The following is a 24,295-nucleotide window of genomic DNA, read 5'->3' as shown; positions in this document are numbered from 1 at the left end:
AAGAGTCACAGATATTCTACACATTTTTCAGATGTCCTCTTTCAATTACAGCTACTTCAATATAATCACATCTTTGATATTTGGAATTTGCTGTTCCGATAAATTTGACAACAGAGAGCATACTTTTCATATATAGCTTGTTAGGCAAAGATATATTCACTTCCCTTTCTTCATTGGCTTAATATAAATTACCAGAATTTATAGTCAAAACAATTAGAAACAGAAATTTTATGGTGAGATGTAGGCAAAACTGCAATTTCTGAGGGTGGTGTGCTGGGACAGGGCCTTAAGCTGTGAAAGGTACTAGGTTTTGGGTGCAGTAAGATGAGATTAATGTGTTGGCTACTGCAATGGTCAGAGACTTCCATTTTTGGCCACGGTTGTACCAATATGCGCACAATTTATGCAGAATCTCGACACTCCCAGTTATGAGTGCTTCAGGGTGAAGCTGACTTCTCTCAGAAGACATATGAATTACGAGGCAAGCTTCATAGCTGTACCAGATGTCATCTTTTCTGAGAATACGAAAGAATGCAGCAGCTAATGAAGGGTTTGTCTGACCATATTCTAAAAGCTTCCTGAAAGCACTGAGCTGACTTTTCTTTGCACCTACAAGGGTCCAAAGTGACAGTCCATCAAGCCAGATGAAATTAAAAGCCTACGAGTACTCAACGGTCAGTGTTCAGGAAAACCTAAGTTCTAAATCAGCGGGTCTTCAGGACGTGGAGTCTTGAAATCTCTGTGCACAGGGCTGAGTGAGATGGCAACAAGTAATATTGAAGCCAGTTCACACAGCTTTACATTTTCTGCAAAAGGCACAGCTGAAGTAGCCTCTCCCAGTCCCTTCAGGTATGAAGAAGGGAACCAAGAGGATGTATTCCATTCTCTTTCAGGCAGGTACGTGGGAAAACCTGTTAGTCTTTTGAAGGGGGAAGATTGTCTGGCGAAAATATTCCAAATCCCGAATCTTTGTAATTGTGCCGTATGTCTGTATGAAGACCCCAAAGATTGTACATTTGATGGGATTTGCACACTGTGAATACTCTGAGATTGATAACATACTGTCTAAATTTTGAAAATGATGTTACAAACTGGAAGGCCATTTGAGATAGAAGCAGTGAGTTAATCACAAGACCTGAAAAACTGCTGGTCCACTTCACTGCAAAATGCAATGAGGATCTAAGAAGTCATCTCCCCCTTGCTGTATTTTCATTGTGTGTCTGAGAAAGGAAAAATGGTGAGTTATTCATAGGTATAGCGGGTAGAAACCCAGAATTAAACAAAGTAAGTTTAAATTAAGAAAATAAAAAAAGAGAGAAAAATAGGCTTCCAGCTCAAGCAAGAGAGAGGAATAGCTGGGGCTGTTGCTCTGAGCTGCTTCGTGGGGGCAAGGACTTGAAGCTTGGTATGTTTCTTTCTTTGAATAGCAATATTCAGATGATGAACTGTTGCTGAACATGTTATTTCCCTGCTTATATAACACAAATATGCTTCCAAGGTACTATGTGACACCTAGAAGACAGTTTTGGTTCAAGAAGATGGCTGTTTTCTTTTCCTCTTATTATAGCTACATTTCCATCTTTTTAACCTCTGTGTTTGCTAGAATAAGCTTGCAGGACTCTATGCTTCTGTAATATTGAGTGGTGAATCTGAAAAACTCAAAGTATGTTATCTCTCTAATAACAAATCATTGTAGAATTCAGGAGTAGTTTGATCTCAGGAACTGTGATGTGTCTCCTGAGAAGATTGCAAGTATATGGTTGAGAGCTGATGCAGGCAGTGCCGGGGTATGAAGGGAAAGCTTTGCAATGAACACCACCCTTCTGGAAAGCAATCAACAATTCACAACTGACTCCCCCCAAATTAATACAAAGACTTACGCTACTGTCTTTTTGTCAGAAGAGAGGAGCCAGCAATTTTTGTCCATCCTACTCTCTTTCCCCTGACGGGGGAGAGGAGGACAGATTTGACGTAATACTCGATACAAGATAACTGTGACTTTGAGCAGCTGCTGTGCATCCTCTATTACTACCTAGCATGTGCTCTGTGCTTAGCACAATCCTGCAAGATGGAAAGGAAATCTGTATTACAGTGGCCTTCTCCAGAGTATTGGGCCCCTAAACAAACTGGGCAGAGAAATTTAATTATTATAAAGGGCAAAAAACTTATATATGACAAACTTGGGGATAATATTAAGGTTTTTCCTTAGAAAAGAAAATGAAAGCCCTTTATCAAATTTACTTTTTCTGTCTCATTTATTTACATAATGAAAATGATGATGATTCTGCAAACGTATTGGAGCAATGTAGAAGTTACCTGATAGATTTTACTTGCAGGATTTTAAATAAGTCATGCTTTGGTACTTTTGTGGGGGACCGAAGCTTTACTGTCTCCGTCAATAGTGACAGCTTTAGGATGGAAAAATAACAGGAGAGATGAGGCTGAAGAACAGTTTTAAAATGTCTTGCAGTTGTATTAGTCGGTGCATTCGGTTAAAATAATTAATTGATTGTTGTTTCTCTCTCCTCTCCCCAACCTTCTTGTTTTTCTTCTTCTCCCTTTCCATGTCTGTCCTCCTATCCTCCCCACCCGCCCTTATTTTTCTCTTCCTTATTTGCTCCTCTGACTGGCATCCTCTTCTTTGCTCTGCCTGTATGATACAGAAGTGGGGTGCCAATGAGAGGTGCTGCAGGAGCAGTCTCGCGGTGTGGGAGCTCCAAGAGCAGTGCTCCCACACCGCGGGACCACTTGGTCACTGGTGGGACTGTCCCAGACAATCCAGGACAATTGTAAGCTATACCGTGTGTTACATAGGAATTGTGCTTCGTTTCAGAAAAGGGCTAACTTTTGAACTAGGACCATTTTAACTGGCAAATTTATATGACAAGACATAACACAAGCTTGCGTGAAGACTGTATTTATGTTACTAATACGAAAGGCAAAGATATATTTGCATTTTGCATTCTCCTAACCGCTAACATATATCCTATGTTTGCAGCTTTCATTTAGTTTGATTTGCATGACTCTACATAAACTGAAAACTCTTGTAATATACCTGGTGATGGAAAACCCTTTAAAGCAGGTTGAATGTGTAGAAAACAAAAAGCCAGCATTAGCATGTTTGTCTAGTTTTCTGTTTTCGTAACATGCTGGCTTGTCTCACTCTCCTTGAGTTACCTGTCTCGGAGCCTGTTCTCAATTGTGTCATTATGCACCATTTGTAATCATATGTTCTGATAAGGATGCAAGTTAAAGAAGGTTAAGAAGGTGGGTTTTCTCTCTTCAAATATTACTCTTTTGATTATTTATTTCTTTAAAATAACATGAGCTGAATTATATAAGCTTTCAAAATAGCCCCCACAAGTGGCGAGTACAAGCCTTTGTACCATAAACTGAATTATCAGACATATGGTTACAAAATTTGTTCATGCACTTTTACATGCACACTTCTGTGGGTGCACTGTAAAAGCTTTGAATGTGAATCTGTGTCGTATTTATGTGTAGGTGGGAACTATTCAAAACGTAGCTGGAAAAACACATCTCTGGGGTGGAGGAAATAACTCTGGGCTTATTTCAGCAGAAACCTACTGTTTGAGAATGAGTAGCACCCTCTGGAATATTCACTTTTACTTTCTCAACAGCATTATGTCAAGTTAATGCATCCTAAATGTGTTTGGCAGCATGCTGGTTTCATCACAGTTGTCCCCAAGGCTTGTACACGTTGTGACTGGTATTTTTACAGTCCCTGTCAACCTACTGAACTCAGAGTCAATCTCACTTCTCCCACAGGTCACCACAAAGCTGGCCCAAGGGTCTGTTTATCTGTGTGACACTTAGTGGGTGTGGAATTGAGGGATGCCAATACTATCACAATGCACAATGCGTTACCAACATTCTCTCTCTGAACTTGAGCGCTCTCTGCACTGAGGTTGATGCGAAATACTCAGCTTTTTTTGAGGGTTGTTGTGTAGGCTCTAGTCCAGGAAGGATCGAAAAAGCATTGTTTCTGGTATGTTTTGTTATGCAGGGGAAGGATGCTATTTTATCTGCCTGTTATGTTTTACCTCCAGCCCAAAAGTTCTCTGTACACTGTTGGTTGAGTATTTTTACTTATAAAATGAGCACAGCTTCAAAACACTTCAGAGTTTATGTAAGGAATAACGAAACAAATGGAAAAGACTCTTCCTCTCAAACATGATTACAAACCCTGAGAGACGCCTAAGGAAAGAGAGAGACCTTCCAGAATATGCTAAAGTTGGGTTGATTCTGATGTCTTGGTGTAGTACATGGAGAGAGTTCTCCTGAAGTCTTATTACCCGAGGTATTCAAAACTTTTTAGCTCCAAGACAGAAGTTTAGGTTTCGCCTAAAGCATGTTACAATGTGTTCCTTGAAGCTGGTTTTGGCAAACGTGGCTGAGGGATCTTCCAGACAGCCCTGTCTGCCCAGTGCGTTATGTATGGCAGATCTCTGTGCAACAGGGCCAGCCTATTGACAACAGTTGTTTAGTTTAACAGCTTTACAAGATGTTTAGAACAATAAACTTGTTAAAAAAAAAAATAAAGGCCTTCAGATTTCATTCAGAACTGATTATCCTTCTTATTAATCTGCTTTTCTGCTTGTTTCATATTTGGAAACTGAACTAGAATGACATGTGAATGCAATGACTAGCTTCCCTTACAAAGTACGAAAATGGCTATCACCACCATATCTTCTGCAATACCACTTTTTTTTTTTAAAGAGTGCATCAGCATACATGTGAAATCATAAATATTGTAACCATGCTAAGACTTTCTCAATGCTACGCTTTTAAAAAATAATTTAGATTACAATTGACGTTTCTGTCTAGTTTTGTTTCAGCTTTGCTTTGATCCACTGGATTAAAGAGCAGGATCTTTTCATATTGAGTACTATTATTTTGTTGTCCTGTGTTATCTACAAAATGTAAAGAATAAATAACAGCAGGAAAAATTGTATGTAAAAGTCCTACGTATGTTGGGATGGGAAAACCCAAGGGTTTAGGATTCACAGAGTCTTTTAGTCACTTCTTAAAGCTCTAGGAGTTTTGCAGCAGTTTTAGGGCACTTGGGAGTCCCCCTCCTGTCAACTAGTGGAAGCGTACTTTTAAAAGCTGCTCTTGCATTTTTTCTGAAATGAACAATACATTTTTTTTTAAATCTTGTCTTTTTAATTCTCTTGTCCAAACAAACCTACCAGTAGTGGATCGTCTTACCTCTCTTTGAACCTTGCTTTCCCTTCTTGGGAGCAGTCCTGCTCATTTTTATTTTGTGTCGCAAGCAAGTATGTTCCCTCTCCAGTTAGCAGCCGTATAAATGGCCACGTTAGGCTCCCATTTGGACTCTCTTCAGCTGCTTCTCTACCCATTTCTGCTGGGCCCAGCCATCACCTTCTCGGTGTCAGGACGTCTTTGTCCCTCTGTCCCTGCTCCAAACCTCATTGTCTGTCACATTCATGCAACGTTGTTTCTGAAGATCCAATTCTGTTCCCATTGGCCTCAGAACAGAATGTTTGCATTCTCGCTAATTTAGTACGGATGCAGACAGTGTCTCTCATTGGAAAGCCGTTACGCCATGTGCTCTAAAAACATGAGTGGGTTATCCTTGTCCCATAGAATTTATCATAACAATTTTGGTCTGCCTTTTCTCCCCTTTATTTTCCGTCTAAATGGATCTAACTTTTTTTTCCCCCGCTTACTTTGGCCCTCTTCTCTCAGATCACATCTCTTTCTTCCCCCAAGGTGCCCCACTCTTCCAAAACCCCATTCCCTCTCCCCCCACCCAGCTCTCGGTGTGTCTGTCTGTTACTCTCTGTCCTAGTGTTGCCTGTTCACCCCACCTGTGATTTAGGCTCCTCTTCCTACTCATCGGTCTTGGCCATTTCAGATAGCCTTCTTGCTTCGGTGAGAGTGAATGAATTGTCACTTGCACCTTTTTACATTTCTGCATGAAGACCTATAAAGACAGTGGGTGAGATGTCGGTTTAAATCTGGAGTTAGCTCTCTGATCTATAACCATGCATACTTGTGTAAGCATATCATCAAGATAATCATTAGTAACAGAAATTTTATTTGCTGTATTCACAGTATCTAAAGAACTGAAAGCCCTCTAATGTCTGTGTGTCTTATCTTTCCTGGAATTCATTCATCCCGTAACGTAATATAAGCACATTTATTTTAAATTACTGGAAAGAAACCGTTAATGCTTGTATTATGTTTTAACTTGCTTTCCTTTGGAGGCAGGGAATTGTCAAGTAAGTACTAACAACACACAGCACAGAAAAAGCACAGATTGCTGTGAATGTACAATGCAGATTGCATAGTTCAAAAAGGGTAAATACATGTAATTTGCTACAGGGCAAACTTCTTGTCTTGACACTGCCATCTTATGTATCAAAATAAATTAGGTGTAGTCACAGACTTGTTAAAAATGAAATGACTTGTTAAAATGTTAAAAATTTGATGCTGCTTTGCATTTGTTGTATTAAGATGACAATAAGGCAATGAATGCATACATCTCTGTATATATACATGTACATGTATATATGAATGCACACAACATTTGTGTTTGTGTGTACTGTGAATAGATATATATAAAAGTATATGTGTGTTTGTGTATGTTTCCAAATTAAATCTCATGCTTTCAATCTAGTGATTATCAACCATGTCATAGTGGTAGTGTTCTCTTGCTTTCATAAAAAATTTCAGCTCGCTCTTGTCATAAACTTTAACTGATATTCCTAGGTAAAGAAATGTAAAAATGATCCATTTTAAAATTACACTAAAACAGAAAAAAGAGCAGGAAGCATACAAGAAAATTATTTATTATTTTCCTAAGTGCTGATTCAAAGGTCCTAGTAAATCTGGGATGAAATGGCTTTTGCTGTTCTAGCATCACGTAAAGATTTTATTTTGTAAGAGAATTAAGTTTTGTAATAATTTCCTCCGCCCCTTCTCCAGTGGTGATTGCGCTGCTGTTGGGTCCAGTTACCACTGATGGTTATGTAACATGACTTGATTGACCACTTTCAGAGAAAATAAAGGTACTTGTTTCCCTGCGAACAAAGAAGTACAAGCCGTCCCGGTCAGTAAGTTGGCCTACCAATGAGCAATTATGAGGCCAAATTGCAGGCTGAACTGGGGTAGAAAACAAGCATCCATTGTGTGAAATTCTCAGCAGTGCTTACGAGACTGTTAAGTTTCTACCAGTTTCCATCCCTGTCAGGTGCCTGAAAATAAACATGTGGACTCACGTTCTCCTTCAGTATAAAGTGTGCAGGAAGCGTGGACGTAGCTTCCTTTTTTCCCTCCATCCTGTAGGATCTTTAGTTCAGAGTATACCCAGCGATGCCAGGGTATGATGTTTCCGAATTTGTAGACTGGTGCACTCTTTAATTTCTGTTTTAGTTCTTGCTGGCATGCTTGAACAGCATGTTTTGTGCCACAGAGGAATGACTGATGAACTCTAAAAATGCTTGTGCATGAGTAAAGTGGTCAGAAGTACACCTAAACTCTATTAAGTTTCTTATTTGGCTTTGTTTGCTGCCTACAAGGGGATCAAGGTAACTCTTTCGCTCTTTTAATGTCACAAGATCACCTGCTAATGTACTTTGCTAGTACTTAGTGAGTTTGCTTGTTTGCTTGAGAAGTGGGCTAGTTCGTTTACTTCCAGTGTTGTTCTGTCTTTTTTAGAGCTCAGATTTTATGCTACTTACTCCTGCAATAAGTGTTCTAGCTGTGTAGCAGTAAGCGTTCTAGCTGTGCTTTTTCTCAATTGTTGCCTTTAATACCTTCCATAAAAGATACAATTCCAGAAAAAGCAGCTCCCTCTAAGCGAAAGGGATTTCATTCTTCTGCAATTATTTTTTGCAAAATGAGAATGAATGGTAGTTACAGTGTAAGGACAAGAACAATCTAATTTTCACAGCGTGTGTGACGTATATCAAGCTCGCACTTTTTTGAAATCTTAAACTGTGGAAATGCTTTCCAAATTCAAGTGTTTATTAAACGAATTGAGGCCAGGCATTTTGGTTTGTTACTTACAGAACCCCACTGTTGTTTAACCCCATCTCCAGAATCTGCATCTGGAGTTTAAAGGCGTGCAGCGGGGTTTTTTGTACTATTAACAGCCATCAAGTGATGTTTTGGAGCAAGCATTGAACCGTAATATCTGGTTTTATTCTTCTACCCCAGCCTTCTAGCAAGATCCATTTTCTAAGTAAAAGATGATCAAACATGATAAAGAATCTAGGCCAGATTTTTATGGGCTAATTTCTCCAGTAGTCCAGTGCAATTTTTATGGCTCTGTTCTGCTGTTGGCAGGGTTAGACTTGGCCCTCACGAATTTCTGTTAACAGAAAGGGAGAATCATTATGCTTAAATTAACACAATGGTCATCTAAAGTGGAGCCTGTGCAGCAGGCATTTGATTTTCTGAGGTCATGAACTTCTAGAGGCTGAGCTCCCTCTACTCCTCTTAGGTTTGTGCCTCTTTTCTTCTTGGAAGGATCAAGCCAAGTAGTGGCAGTAAAGGTTATCTGTCTTTAAAAACCATTTGCACAAATCAAATTTTGTTTCAGTCTGTGTTCTACATTTGTCTTTTTAGCTACTTTTAGCAACTGTAATTATATAAAAATGCTTTGCTGGCCTTAGTCTCTGTTAAATTCACATGGATGAATGACTTGTACATTTTAAAAGGTAATCATTTTATCTCTAATATGATTTTGAGAAGATTTTAACAAAGTCTTGCCAAGGTTTTGTGATGGAGTTTCTCAGAAGAAGCAAGGTTGGGGAAAGGTCAACTGCCAGCTGGAGAAAAACTTTCAGATCATTTCTGAAAGCAACAATTTACTATCTTAGTAGTCAAGGATTTTCCCATGGATTTCAATCATTATGATTTAAAAAAATAAAATTGCTGTATGGTGGTCTGTTCTACCACTCATCCACAAAATCTACGTCAATGTTATTTCTGCTCATTCCATCAAAATGCCTATGATTTTACTCAGTTTATTGTAAAACTCTCAAAAAAGCTAGGCATTAAGCTCATATAGTTGCAGTTGGCCATTTCCTGTTCACATACAAAACATATGCTATGGCTTTGAAGGTTTTCTTTTGCTTTCCGACATATTGATTGTTGTCTTTTTTAAACGTTTGTTTCAGGCCACCAGTTAGCAGAGCTGCTCCTCAACCTGAAAAACTGCAAAAGAACAATATCAACAAAAAAAAGAAACTGGTTGAGGTCAGGCTTAATACTTTTTCATTTGCTTTAGAAGCAATATGTGCTGGGTGAAATTCATCCCTGTTTTGAGGGCAGCTGAAGTCATGTATAGGTAGAAGAGAAGAGAAAGAAATTTCTAGAAAATGCTTTCAGCCCTGGTGGCAAACACCAGAAGATGTGATAGATAGCAATCTCTGTCAGACAGAACCTCAGATTCAGGGTATTAAAGCTTACCTATAATATCAGATTTCTCCAAACCCAACATTTTTCTCTTAATTTGAAGGGCAGGTAGAGCGGAGGTGTATGCACATCCACAGCAGAACCCCCCTCACTACATAACCCCAAGGGAAATACGGTCAGAAACTGTGCTTTCACACATGAAAAATCACGTGTGTGATTTTGAACGATGAAATTTGCTCATTTACTTTGCAACATACGTTTTTCCCCAAACTGTAGGGCCCCCCAACGACTTTTTGGAATTTGCATGTAATCTGCTGAACAAGGAATATTCTGTGGCCTGTGTGGACAACTTGCAACAATTGCGTGGCCTGCCAATGTCATTCAGATTGTTCAAAGCAAGCTGTAATTGTGCTTGGGACAGATTCGTTAAGTCCATCTTCTGGGCTATAAAAGCAACTGTAGCAACAACCCATTAACTATCACTGTTTTTCTGGAGGAACTTTCCTTGACAATTGCTTATTGTGAACTGAAATTACATCTCTGAGTAATGTTTTAATTGTAGAGTTACTTATAGCCTGGCTTTGCTTCTTACAGGACTTTAAGGTCAGAATTTGGTCTGTTTAAATTTGGTAGTTTACAAGAATGATTTTTGAAGACTCTTAAAGTAGAAGTAAAGACATTTGCAAATACCTGATACCCTATACGGCTATTAAACTGTGATGGGAAAATTACTGAAATGGGCCTTTTCTGTAAGTTGTATATATTTTGAATGGAAATTTACAAACCAAAACATTTACAGCCAGCTGAATTATTGAAGAAATAATATTATAAATGCAGTGCCTTAGTTGGCCGATGAAAGCATTGTAGATAGTCTGCAAGAATGTCATCCCTCAATAAATTAGCAGAAAAATAGGGATAACTGATTAATTATTGTTTAATTATTCTGTTGCCTCTACAAGATATTTGTAGCTTGTGTAATTACTTTAGAACTGTGCTTATGTGATGCAATCTCCTTGTTTCTTCTTTCACTTCACTCTTACTCTTTCTTTTTGTTTTATTCGACTAGGAGCTGGCTTTAGACCATGTTTTTGGATACAGAGGATTTGATTGCCGCAACAACCTTCATTACCTAAATGATGGTGCTGATATTATTTTCCACACAGCTGCAGCGGGCATAGTTCAAAATCTTTCTACTGGTAATTCAACTTGAAACAATACTTGGAGAGGAAAAATGCTTTACAAGTAAAATATTTCTGATTGAAAGTCTTAACTTTTCAGCATTCCTGTAACACTCTCACATTTTGCATCTTGATAAATAATGAAAAAAAAAAAAAAGGCTATTGTATCAGATTGACGATTTCTCCTGTTCAGGTCATCCTCTAGAGCCATCCCGTTGTTTTCAGCAGGTATGAGATTCTGCTAGGAAGTTTAATGAAAAACTGTTCTGTTTCTGCAGTTGTGCCTTGCGCAAATCCCCGCCGAAGACACAGGAATGGCTTTCTCAGAGGAGAGAGCCTGGGTTATGAAAGGACTAGAACCCCCAAAAATGTTAGGAGCAGTAACATCCATTGTTTCATTTTGAGTTGTTTTAGCAAAGTCATACTCCAGGGAAGGGTACTTTTTGATGCCATACAGTGTGAGCAAGTTGCTCTTTGGAAAGGGTAGAAATATTCCCTGCCTTTTGGGTAACGAAAAGGAGAAAAAAACACCAAAAATTTATCTGGCCCTAAGTTGTAGCACCAACATCTCTATATTCTTCATATAGCTCAAGATACAAAGATAGGTATTAAAGGAGTTTTGGCTTTATTTCATTCCCTCTTGGTGCCACAGTGAGCCGAATGGTCAGAGCAGTGCGCTCAGCAGCTCTGCTGCCGAGAAGGCTCAGAGGCAGAAAATCTGTCACATCTGGTGACCTTTGGGGACTCTGGTCCTAGCACGGCCTCTGACCCGTGGAGCTGGAAGCACAGTCCCATCTGTTCTTTTTGGGCCCTCTCCCTTGGGAGGATGTTGCAAAGCGCAGACTTCACAGGGCTTTGCTCTCTGCTTTGCCTCCCACTGACTGCTTCGTTTTATTGGGAAACCTGGGCCCTGCATTTGCTAGTTTTGCTTTTTTGTGCAGTTCCAGGAGGCTACAGGATGATTCTTGGGCTGATTCCTGGTTCCCTGGACACAGCCAGTTTACCAAATACCACTTTTATGTACAGATGTGTTAATGGTTGCGTTCATCGTGCATTTGGTAATGGTGCACAGGAATGAGAGCGGAACAGCTGTCGACACAGCTATTGCCCTACCCCTGTCCACCCCCGGGCGAGTACAGCGTGGGTGTGGCAACAAGCTGCTTGAATATTCTTTGCTTCCGCGGTGGTCCTTTCTTCGATACTGTTGTGAATAAAAACATGTTTGAATTTTATTAGGTAGTCAGAGTTTCTACCTGGAGCATACTGATGACATTCTCTGCCTAACTGTGAATCAGCACCCAAAGTATAAAAATATTGTGGCTACCAGCCAGATCGGTAGGTGACTCTCCATATAACAAAGTTTTACTCAAAAATTGTTGGGGGCACTGATTTATTTTGGGCTTTTCTGTGTAGGAATTTTACCAGGACATGCCAGTGTTACTGTCCTCAAACTTTTTCTTTGATTTTAAAGAGGTAATCAAGCTTCAGGATTTTCTTATGATTTCAATTTCATCTCTGATCGTGAGTCATTGGATTTCAGACTTAATTGTAGTACAGGCATATTTCAGAAAGCAAGCTTTGATAAACTGCACTAAATCATCTCATTAATCTGTAATCATAAGATTTATAGAATTCTCTTTCCTTCCTGTATCCAAGGCACTTGTGTAGCAGTAAAATGCTTAGCAGTGAAAATACAATAATGAAAATTTCCTATGCAGAAGTACAAAAGCTATATGGAAAAGGAAAGAAGTAGAGTGAAATCTCAACAGAAGTTACGACACATGTCGTGAAACCATATGTATTTATTTGTTTATTGTTTACATGGACGGTCCTGTTAGATTCCCTAATACCTTCTGCAGGAGTAAACATTGTATGGGAAATGCAGGATCATTTGTCCCAAGCCTTGAGAAGGATCTGTTGCCTTTCACCGAAACCAGCTTAATACTGGAATCATGAAAACGAATGGAGTCATTCTAACTCATACCATTCTGGAAGGAGACTCAAGTCCAAAACTTCTGTAATAAGTAACTTAACAGGGGCAGAAAAACGGTAGTAGATGGCACCTTGACAGACCGTCTTTGCCACCTCTCCCGAGTGCTGTCGCTTCAATCTGAATGTTGAGTAAACACAAAAATCCATACGCAGTGTCAGAGCTCCAGTTCAAAATACTGATTTCTATGACACGGAAAAGGTGACTGTTAAAGGCCCTTTTCTAGTCTGTCAATAAGAGCCTGTGAAATCAGTGTTTCTGATTTTGGTTGATATTCTGTATAACTACAGATCCATTTCACTTTTAAATTTAATAATTTTTAAAAACTGCATGTCTTTAGCATGTCTTTTAAATATCATTTTTAAAACTCAAAAGTACTAAATATTGTTGCGATATTTGTGTATAAAAAAACAATATACCCAAAAAAGTTCAACAATATTCCTGCTTATTTGTTTTGTTGATTTAATCCATATCCATTTTCAAATTTTTAATTTTTTTTTCCTTCTGGTGCTGATGCTGGCACTTCAGCATTAGAAACATGACTTATTTCACCTATTGTTTTCCCTTGGTGCTTCCTCATTTGCCATTGCTCTCACAATGCAGGTGATATGACAGAATTTCCAGGTAAGGCCGATTCGTTTGTGAATTTTAGTCAGCAGAGTTATGTAAAAGTTCCATGTTACCTCGTTGTATCCGTGTGAATCATGGATACAAGCGAAACATCTACAGACAATTTCTTTTGCATGAGGTTCTTCATAAATGTTCTGTTGTTCTTTTAGAATGTGTCTTACTTCATGAAATACAATGATTTCCCCCTGTGTTTTGCAAGCTATTACAGTTTTTTTTAAGTAGTGTTAATCTTAAAACAAAACAAAACCCCACAACTTCTAAGTGTCTGTTTAGGTTAAATGTTCTTGAAAAATGCCTGTCTTGCACTGAAGCTTTCTAGATGCTGAATTAATTCTCTTTTTAATACATCTTTTTGCACGTAGGTACAACTCCCACAATTCATATATGGGATGCTATGAGTAAGCAAACGATTTCAATGCTACGTTGCTTCCATACCAAAGGGGTCAACTATGTTAACTTCAGTGCAACTGGCAAACTTCTGGTTTCAGTGGGAGTTGATCCGGAACATACTATCACAGTGTGGAGGTGGCAAGAAGGTAACTCTGGAAAAATCATGTTCCTTCAGCCTAACAGAACTGTCTACAATTACTGGCTTTCCCTTTCAAGTCTTTGGAATAGATTTGTGTTCTTACTCTGAGTATCATGGCTCGCTAAGTCAAAAATCAGTTAAAGGAGATAGCAGAGTGCTAGAAAATACGAATAAGAAAATAAGTTTTAAACTTCTATTATAAATAGAAGTTAAGGAAAGAATGCTGTTTAATATAAAATTCCATGAAATTAAAGAAAGTATTCTCTTTTTCTTCCTAAAATACTTGAACTTTAAATTCTGCACCATAGATAGGCCTTTGGGAAGTCATTTCCAGAAAAGAATTCTCATCTTCAGAAATGGTGGAGGGGAGAAGAGAAGTGTCTCAGCTCATTTGATGTTTCCCTGTGCATTTCACCAGATGGTAACTCACTGATGATATACAAAATTTCTGTGTTGTTATTTCACTGACCAAGAAGACAAATCATGCTATGAAGACCTAAATCTGCATTTCCTAAAACTGTCAGATGCGATGGAGTAACCAGGGGCCTTGTAGGCTGCATGAATTAAAATGTTTGATGCACTAAATAATGTCAGGATTTGCTTAGCTTTCAGCATCTGGGTTACAGTTCTCTAATCCAATGCCAGGTCAATTTATTTTATAAAATCGTATCAGAGCTTAATTTTGCAGGTAAATTTAACTTTATTTTTGTCCTTTCCTAATTAAAACAGGGGCTAAAGTTGCTAGCAGGGGAGGACACCTGGAGAGGATATTCGTTGTAGAGTTCCGCCCAGATTCAGACACTCAGTTTGTGTCTGTTGGGGTAAAACACATGAAGTTCTGGACATTAGCTGGCAGTGCTTTGCTTTACAAGAAAGGAGTCATTGGTTCCATGGAAGATGCCAAAATGCAAACCATGCTTTCTGTTGCCTTCGGAGCAGTGAGTTCAATTTACTTGCTACAGAATTTTATAATATATTTTTATTAAAACTGCAAGTGTCAATTTCCTTTGTTGAAATCCAGTACAGTGTGGACGGTGCAAGACCATGAAGCTCTTGCTTATGAGTTAAACTTTTAATTTAAAACTTGTACGCCTTTAGATCCTCATGTAAGCTTTCTAAGCAGGGTTGGGTTTCTCTGTTAGTGAATGTTTTTTATTAATGTGTGTGCATACCTACAGCATCAGCTGCCATGGCTTTTATTTTCTTACTTTGCTCATTATTTAGCACTTCACTGGTTAACTTAGAAAAATATAATATTGTTATTTTGTGTATACAAAATATATTGCTCTGCAACCTTTTTTTCTGCTGACAGTATTTGGTACGACATATGCTAATGATCCAACTAATGGTGACAGTATGTAATACTCTCCAGTATGATCATTAAGGAACCATAGCACTGTGCTTTAGACTTCATAGTTAAGGAAAACAATACACAGTAATGGTGAAAAAGCAGTGTTAGCATGATACTAAGGTCTGAAATAGCTTCTGCTTCATCCAGAAACCCCATAGAAACTACCTTTGCAAAGGTCAAGCATAAATTATACAAATCACCTATTTAAAGAAACCCCTTGCTCCTAATTATCCAGCCTGGACGATAGTACTGATGTGTGAAATGTGAGTGCATAAAATTAGGCTCCCAAATCCACATCCTTGTGCCCGAACAAGGGACTTTGTTGTCAAAAATTGCTTAATACCCAACACTTCTTTCTATTCTGATGGCATTATTTCCAGTATAAAATAGGAGTAATGTAATGGACACTAAAGACCCCAAAAGTGATTTTAAAAAAGAAGCAGAACGTAAATGAGAACAAACAAATCGCTTGTCCATACTTTCCAAGTAGAAACAGTCCAACAGACCTTTTCTTTCCTAAATTAATAAAATTAACATCCTGTAAGGGGCAGCTTCGAAACCAGCAGATGAACTGTACTCCATTAGCATATGTCATTCATGCAGGATGTTGTTTTCTTCCTCAAGTATGTGTCATTGAATCCCACTGGAAGTATGAGTCCATGTCACAGGAGCATGAGTAAATTGCTCTTAATAGAGTAGGGGCTGTGCACAGACCCTCTGCTTCTTCATGCATCCATGGACCTCCGTCATTTTCGTCCATCTAATGCCAAAGTCAACAGGTCATGCTGGGATATGGCCACGATAAATTTTTGTCTCAAATGGTAGAAAGTCATTTTGGGGCTTCTTTCCCTCGGTTCCTTCAACAGATACTCTTGCTGTTTGTTGCAGAACGTGAGACTTTCCTTTCAACCCCTATCCAAAAGGGATCACTCATAATTTTTCATGGTATCTGTTATCTCAGAGTCAGTGGACTGCAAGGTCAGGAGCCCATCTTTAGTTTTTTAGGCAAGCTTTTCCATTTAACCGAGCACACTCCGAAAGAGCGTTTGCAATGCAGAATACTTGCTACTTTTCCCGTTCCTCAGGGTGCCCCAGACCTCTGGCCAGTTTGCTCCATGGAGGAGTTTCATGGCTTTTGTGAGACATTACGCCATTGCTGTGGTGCCTGAAGTAGGTATCAGGTTGAGTTAGTTCTTCATATAAGTTTATACGCTTTATTCTCAGTATCTTGAAGATACTGCTTGTCAGTCATCTACACTGAGATTCTCACTGACACATACTCAAAGAAGAAACAAACATCACTTAAAATTCAGTAGTGGTAACCTGCCATCCATCTCGCCAGCAGGAGGCAAGACATAGCACATGCATAGCAAAAGAAGTACGTGCGTCTGACAGATCCCAAGATGAGATGCATGAGGTGAATGTGCCCTGCACTGGGACCCCTGTGATTTATAACATCTCAAAGAAACACCCTTAGAATGCAGTCATTAAACTCCTTCTCTTGATGCAGATGGTTTTAATTCCTACATTCATTGCATAATTGACTTTTCTCAGGAAATTCAGTGGCTAAAAGAATTTTAATTCAAACTGAACAAAAATGCTAAGGTATTTATTATATCAGAAATCATTGCTATTTGTTGCAGAATAACCTTACATTTACTGGTGCCATAAATGGAGATGTCTACGTCTGGAAGGATCATTTTCTGACTAGACTTGTGGCAAAAGCTCACACAGGGCCAGTGTTTACAATGTACACGACTCTTCGAGATGGACTCATTGTTACTGGAGGGAAGGAGAGACCGTAAGACATATAATCTTCCTAAAGTGCACAACTTTTGTCTCATATGGTATTTTTTATTTATCCAATACCCTAGACACACACAATGCTTCCCAGAGATAAATGGTATCTGTTCTGTAGTAGTTTCAATCTAAATTTTGTGTCTTAGTAAGTAAAGGACAAATTAGTAGGACACTCAAGGGTCACAGTAATGCACGTTAGGCGCAAAGGACATACTGAACCTCAAATTAGCAATTGATATGAACACCTGTGTAAGCTCCTTGTTGCCTGAGCTCCTGCCAGCCTGGCATAAGTGGGTTTTTCTTAATTTTTTTAATTCTGTCAAACTACAGACAACCTCTCCCAGAAGAGAGTCTGTGATTAGGAAGTTCTTCATTTTACTGGAAATAATGCATTTGCCGAGCTTATCTTGGTGACGGAGATTTGAGATTAAGTGACGAGAGAACAATTTGTTTTTTATAAATTAGGCATGATACTGTTTAAAACATGAAGTGTGATAGCATTTGATTTTTTATTATTCATTTTCCATTACACAATAGTGAGGTGTCTTGATATACAGTAGAAGGTAAGTCAATGTATGTTTTATTATTTTATCAAGAAAATACTGATAGGATTTACATACGGGATTTGTTGTAGCCTGTGCAGGAGACATCTGGGTAACACAACACACTTCTTTTCAGCACTAAAGAAGGGGGAGCTGTAAAGCTATGGGATCAAGAGATGAAACGGTGCCGAGCATTTCAGCTTGAGACAGGCCAGCTCATTGAGTGCGTGCGCTCCGTCTGCAGAGGAAAAGTAAGCGAGCTGACACGGCAGATGTTACCCTTCGGCACGCGTCACTGCATGTTGTTCTTGGTGGGGGTGGGATGGGAGACACAAGGGAGAAGACTTCTGTAAAGTTATGGGCGGAAGCTTTGTCTGCCTGCCTAGTGACAATTCCTTACTTGGCTTCCTGAGCTCAGTGATGGGCTTTAAACTGCAGGAGGGTCGCGTTTTGGATGCTTAGTGCCTGCCTTTCTTCTAGTCAGCAAGGAGAGGGAAGGGCCTTTGAAGGCCTCTGAAGGACAGTGCTAAGTGTAGGAACATACTTCACCAGGGTAGGACCTTGTCTCCTGCCTTTCTTTTCGAATGACAAAAGGAACTTAGGTGTACCTACTTTACAAGGTTTGCTTCCCATGAAATGTAGGCAAAGCTTAAATGCTTCAGTTAGGCAGAATGGATCCTAGCTGTTTTTTTTAAAGTCACAAATAAAACAAGTAGCCACTGAGAATTACTGATTGACTAAGTTTTGGTAAAGTGGAAAACAATAGAAATAACTGAGTAATTTGAGATGCTAAAATCACTCTTGCACATGTTTGAATTGTACTTGTAAATGTTGTGAAAGGAGTGTGTGATGCTGCCGGAGTGTTACTTCATATGATGGGTATCTGTCCACCCTAACTCCTCATGAAATAGTCTCTATTTAACTTCGTATATCAAGTCTCAGGAATTCGACATGCTCTTTGATACCACCACCACTGAGGAATGCTGTTTTACATTTCTAATCAAGTAGCCATTAACCAATTCCAAACTGTATCTATTTATGCTTTTTCCAAGTATTTGCCGAGAAAGACAATGACAGTGTGGCTAGAGTAGATGCAAGGTGCTCTTAGACAGTCTAACTGAGCCTAAAACCCTGGTTTAATTTTTTTATTATTGCCCCAAAATTATATTTAGTCACCTCAGAAGCATGAGACTCATGCTTTGCCAACTTGTATGTAAACCCTTTGATCTGAATTAAAATCCTTAATGGCAAGATGGAAAGGAAATCCACTGCGGTCAGTCAACAGTAACACCAGAACACGGTATCAGATCTGGAGATGTGAAAGTGTCAGTGTTTTACTCTCCTGTTGTTAAGATGCTACATGACCCAGCAATATAAATTGGGATGAGTTATCACTCATCTTTCTGCAATACATTGGTACTTTGTCGCTATTGATATTCTGTCTGTTATACTGACAACCCATCTCTCATTCTTGTTTTTCGGCTACAAACAGGGGAAAATTTTAGTGGGAACAAAAGATGGAGAAATCCTTGAAGTAGGAGAAAAAAATGCTGCTTCAAACTTGTTGATTGACTGTCACATGGAAGGGGAAATCTGGGGCTTAGCAACTCACCCCTCAAAAGACATATTTATCTCTGCAAGTAATGATGGAACAGCAAGAATCTGGGACCTGTCTGACAAAGTGAGTATCACTAAATTGAAAAGTACGTGATTATAAATGTTCGTTTTATACAACCATGTGTTTTTCCAACTGTACGATGTGCCAGCTACGCGTGCACCTTTGAGCAGCTATGTCAAGAGAGCAGTGTTCTGTTTTGGTACGGTTCTTTTTTTTCCTGCTATGTGGCGATGTGAAAAGGTAAGTCCTTGGTGAGGTAGCATGCTGCTTTTTCCAAAAGCAAGCAATCTGCAGAGAAACGCAGTTATTTAAAAGCACTCGTGCTGATGGAGTGCCTTTCGTTGTGTATTGAGTTTTTTGATCTCAAAGTACAGGCTGGCGTGGATTAAGGAAGCATTTGCCTTCCATGCTGACAGCCTGGGTGACACAGATTGTCCTGTCACCGACTAATACACAGACCCTGACAATAAGCCTGCCTTACTGGCAAGCATGGCTCCCTCCTTTTTAGAACCTTTCTTCAGAACCGATCATGTTGCATACGTGTAGTTCAGGATTTTTTTCCAAGTCAAATTGCATAACAACAACTATTTTTAAAAATAACAAATAAAACATTTTAAAGAATAACAAAAACGTTTCTGCTTATGCTAGCCTACATAAACCTTTCAAAAGGTAGTTTCCTGAGCTAACAGGGATCATTTTAAATATGGAAAATGAACATATTATCAGTACAACTGGGTAAGTGAAAATGCAAGAGTATTCTAGTACGTTTTCACATAGCAAATCAAATGGAAAAAACCTACCCTCCTCAGCAGTTGTAGAAGCTATCCAAATCACCTTTCAAACAAAATAGGAAGTTGATTTTTCAGCCTTTTCTGCTAAATAGTGTTCTTCCTGGTGTAAAACTTGAAGTCACCCTGCAACAAGATAGATGCAAGCATGAAAATCCCACCTGAATTACATCTGTATTTTGAAGTCTGTTTTGTGATGTATGCCTGGTGTGATGTGATTTTTGATGTGAAATTTCAGTTTTATATTTAGAGGAAACTATACACAATTTGGTTTTAATAAGTGACTTCTGTACTTCGTGTTTGGAAGCTTTCCATTTTCTTGGTAGTTTTCTCCGGGGGAGGTATGAGCCTATTGCTTTTGTTAATACAGAAAATGCTGAACAAAGTGAATCTAGGTCATCCAGCAAGATGTGCCGCATACAGTCCCGATGGTGAAATGGTTGCAATTGGCATGAAGAATGGCGAGTTCGTTATTTTACTTGTAAACAGCCTTAAGGTGTGGGGCAAAAAGCGAGACAGGAAGTCGGCAATTCAGGATATCAGGTATGTCAGAAATGTCAGTTGAAGTTCTCTAAATACGCAGCCCTTACTCAAGAAAAAGTCCATCAAGTTTCAAGTTGATTTCCAGATTTTTTCTAACTCTGTATTTGTTGAAACCTGCATGAAATCATGAAATGCATTTACTGGCTGACTGGTGGCTTTATGTATACCTAAAGCTTATATATCTTATATACCACACTTTTTTTTTTTCCTGTGATTAATTCAGTTATATCCACTTGAATATAGCTAGGAATTTGTACACTGTTGAGCTGTGATTATGGGAATTAGTATTATAGTTAATTTTAAAATTGCAGTTCCTGTTGCTTTCTCACAGAGGATGAGTGTTTCTCTGCACATGTGCTGTGCGCTTTATGCGAGTACAATATTAACATCAGTTACTGCATACGATATCCTCAATCTTCCTCATCTATTAAGCAACGTTTGGTTTGGATTCGATCTTGCTATTGACAGAAGGTTTTTCTCGTTTTCCAGTCAAAGAAATTTGTTTGCGCGTGTTAACATGAGAAGCAAAAGAAAATCTGGCACAGAAACAGTGAACTATCTCCCCATTCCGTGTTTTATTGTCTAGGATCAGCCCAGATAACAGGTTTTTGGCAGTGGGTTCACAAGAACATACTGTAGATTTTTATGACCTCACTCAAGGTACAACCCTAAACCGAATAGGCTACTGCAAAGACATTGCAAGTTTTGTCATACAGATGGATTTTTCTGCAGACAGCAGATACATTCAGGTATGTCTGGTAGATCCCTGTGTGTTTGTATTTATTGTGACTTGCCTGTTATAAGACATAATAGCAAGATGGAGGTAAGAAAGGGTGAGGGAGGCTTTCCAAAGTTACTCAGAATTTCAGGGTGCCCCTAAATCTTCTGAGGTAGGCCAGGTTACTCGGATTGCCTCTAGGATATTCACAGAGCTCTACTGAAAGTCTTCTCTTTCTAAATACTCGGGTCTTCCCCCGGGTTCTGCATCTCCAACCGTAGCAACTCAGTTGCTACGTAGCAGCTCAGTTCCCTTACAAGATTAGTAGTGTGCTAAAGGCAAAGTATTCTCTCCTGCCAGGGGAACGGGTATGACACTGGGAAAGAAATTGTGGATTATAATCTCAATATAGAAACAGTCCTCCTCCCTTTCCCTAGGATGGGATGCATATGACAGATGAATTAATATGTGAGGTTTCCTTCTGAAATTTTTCTGATTTAGTAAAACTGGGTTGAGACAAACCAGAGTATATAACTGAAAGGAAATCTACCAGCTATGCAGCATGCATATGAACACCTCATTCAGTTATCATCCTGTAACATTGTTAGAACTTCATATTGCCTATCATGAATTATAGCTGATTAGGAAAAGAGAAATTTTATCCTAGATATTTGTTTCCTGGTAAAACCTGGTAAGACTATTACTGCTGGAAATCTTATAAAGAAAGAAAATGATCTAGTTATGGCAAGGTTACTAGCTTTTTCCTTTCCTACTTTCAGGTATCAACGGGTGCCTATAAGCGTCAAGTTCACGAGGTACCACTAGGAAAGCAAATAACAGACCCTGCATTAATAGAAAAGATCACATGGGCCACGTGGACAAGGTAAAAAATGAAAGAACGAAGTTCTGCCTGACTGGGGACAGGTGTAATACAGAAGGAAGGTCATGTCACAGGATCAGACTGTGTAATGAAATGTCCCCAGGGCTTGGCAAATCTGCCAGAGAAAGCGTACACACTCCCCTTCCCCAAAGCTCTATCTCACACACTTATTTTTTTACACACGTTTGTAGCTGGTTGGTGTCTGTAGCAATTATTCTTATAGCAATACGGCGGGCTGTCATATATCCACAGCAGCTTGTTGCCACTCGTCCCAGGCTTCCCAACAGTGAGGTGCGTGGCCCCTCACATGGCTCTGTACCACTTAAAGCTTCGCTTTTATTGGCGTGCTGGCGTAGGCACCACCTTATCCCACATCAGCAAACACAAGCAGCATAGGAGGTATGGAAACACGAGCTGATTGTATTAAGGAAGGAGTTGTGGGTATCATTAAAATATATTTACTGACATGGATTCATATAGGACCCTCCCAACACGATTACAAAACTATGGCTGTGCTCTTACCATAGAAAGTGGAACAGGCCAAAAATGGATCTGACAGTAAACAGTGGGTGATAAAACAGGCAGGTTTTTGGGAGAAGGCAAGTGAGAATCCTCCTACTCTTACTGCTCTGCTATCAAGCAAGCATAAAAAACTGCCCAGATTACTCATTTCTAAGGACTCTTGACAGGTTGTGGGAGTGGGGCAGACGCATCTGACAGTTTACATGTGGGTAAATAGGAATGATTATAAAGGAACTTAAACTAAGGGAAGAACAGCTATTTTAAGAAATACTCCACATCCAAACAAGCATTCCCTCATTCAAGAACTTACGGCTAAAAGAAGAGAACGCTGCTGTCAAAAACCACTGTGGGAGGAGATAAACCTCCGGATTTATGGATAGAGATGGTTCAAGAGTCACACAAAAAAGATGCAGTCTTGTGATGTTCTCCATGATGAGATCACATTCGGTGCAGTGATTTAGAGGGAAAAGACTTTCTTTTAAGGGTGGCAATTTTTTATTACCGGGCTGTGTTGCCTCCCTGTGCTGTGGGAGAGAGCAGCAGCAAGTCAGCCCTATGGTCTAATGCTCTTTTTTTTAACTTGGTTTTGGAACAGCATTCTTGGAGACGAAGTCATTGGAATTTGGCCGCGAAATGCAGATAAAGCAGATGTCAATTGTGCATGTGTGACCCATGCTGGCCTAAATATAGTCACAGGCGATGACTTTGGTCTGGTGAAACTGTTTGATTTCCCATGCACAGAAAAATTTGTAAGTGGATATTTTATTTTAATCTAAACAGCTTGCTTTTCCCCATGTTCAAACTCCTTAGCATATGATTTTAAGGTGTCCGAACGGCACAGTCCAACAGGTCATCTCTGGGCTGCTCCCAGGCAGTGCTGGCTGCAGGAGCGTGGGAGTTAGTTGTGCAGCAGGATGGCCATCCCCAGGAGAGCAGGTGACAGGGTAGCCACCGTCCAGCCACCGCAGCGGGAAGGATGTGAGGCACAGAATCGGGTGCTGAATTGGGATTACTGCGGGCTCAAAGACACCAGTACTGCTGGGGATGTGATTTTTGTCTAGACTCACAAGACAACTTTGTCACTGTAAAGCCACACTACGGTACTAATTCCTGAACTTCTGTTCTTTTTCCAATAGGCCAAACACAAGCGGTATTTTGGGCACTCTGCACATGTCACCAACATACGCTTTTCTCATGATGACAAGTACGTTATCAGTACAGGAGGAGATGACTGCAGGTAACTGCTTGCTTATTTTTATGATGATCAAAAATTGTGTGTGTACCCTTCTATGCCAAACGCACAGCAACGCATTTAACACCTTTCTTGGCCCACTCTGCATTCATTGAAGCCTGCTGATGCGTGATAGATCTAGCTTGTTTTTCTTACTCTGGAATTGCTGTATTTTACGGTCACTTGCACCGGATTTGCCCCTGCCGCCATTCATCTCTACTGGGTAAGACATCTTGCACGTGGGTTTCTGTGTCAGCAGAGTACAAGGCATCTGCTTGTAGCTCCTTGGCTTGCCTTCCTCCCTGTGAGAGAACAGACTAGGCAGGCCCTACCTGTTGCTGCGTGGGCCAGCAGCGACCTCTGAGACTTTCAGCACCAAGAAGTAGCTGAAGGAGCCCCGGCTGCTGGCACAGGGACCACAGTGTGTCCGAGGAACATTTAGATCAGACAAAGACAGCTGGCGGGGGTGTCAGTCACACAAAAATAACTGAATAGCCCAGCAAAGGGTAGGACAGGAATTCTGGCTGAACAGAAGGATAGACAGATTTAGAAAGACATTTCAAA

At 39.7% G+C, this 24,295-nt stretch overlaps 1 protein-coding gene across 5 annotated transcripts in view; it reads left to right on the top strand.

The window, feature by feature from the left end:
* EML6 (EMAP like 6) overlaps window positions 1-24,295 on the top strand; it is a 115,088-nt gene that overhangs the window by 89,479 nt on the left and 1,314 nt on the right. The window contains exons 28-43 of one of the 5 annotated variants that reach the window (XM_059828433.1): window positions 6,255-6,269; window positions 7,569-7,577; window positions 9,174-9,252; window positions 10,478-10,607; window positions 11,826-11,924; window positions 13,183-13,203; window positions 13,572-13,745; window positions 14,468-14,676; window positions 16,733-16,890; window positions 17,568-17,682; window positions 18,924-19,116; window positions 20,164-20,380; window positions 20,967-21,129; window positions 21,878-21,981; window positions 23,096-23,249; window positions 23,637-23,737. In XM_059828433.1, coding sequence (XP_059684416.1) covers window positions 6,255-6,269; window positions 7,569-7,577; window positions 9,174-9,252; window positions 10,478-10,607; window positions 11,826-11,924; window positions 13,183-13,203; window positions 13,572-13,745; window positions 14,468-14,676; window positions 16,733-16,890; window positions 17,568-17,682; window positions 18,924-19,116; window positions 20,164-20,380; window positions 20,967-21,129; window positions 21,878-21,981; window positions 23,096-23,249; window positions 23,637-23,737 — 1,941 coding nt within the window. Of the gene's footprint in view, window positions 1-6,254; window positions 6,270-7,568; window positions 7,578-9,173; window positions 9,253-10,477; window positions 10,608-11,825; window positions 11,929-12,257; window positions 12,275-13,182; window positions 13,204-13,571; window positions 13,746-14,467; window positions 14,677-16,732; window positions 16,891-17,567; window positions 17,683-18,923; window positions 19,117-20,163; window positions 20,381-20,966; window positions 21,130-21,877; window positions 21,982-23,095; window positions 23,250-23,636; window positions 23,738-24,295 lie in introns of all 5 variants that reach the window. The other 4 variants (XM_009816186.2, XM_059828435.1, XM_059828434.1 and 1 more) reach the window with 4 other exon arrangements.

This window comes from Gavia stellata, chromosome 23 (assembly GCF_030936135.1).
Source record: "Gavia stellata isolate bGavSte3 chromosome 23, bGavSte3.hap2, whole genome shotgun sequence".
Lineage (NCBI taxonomy): Eukaryota > Metazoa > Chordata > Aves > Gaviiformes > Gaviidae > Gavia > Gavia stellata.
This window is presented reverse-complemented; position numbering and strand designations above follow the sequence as displayed.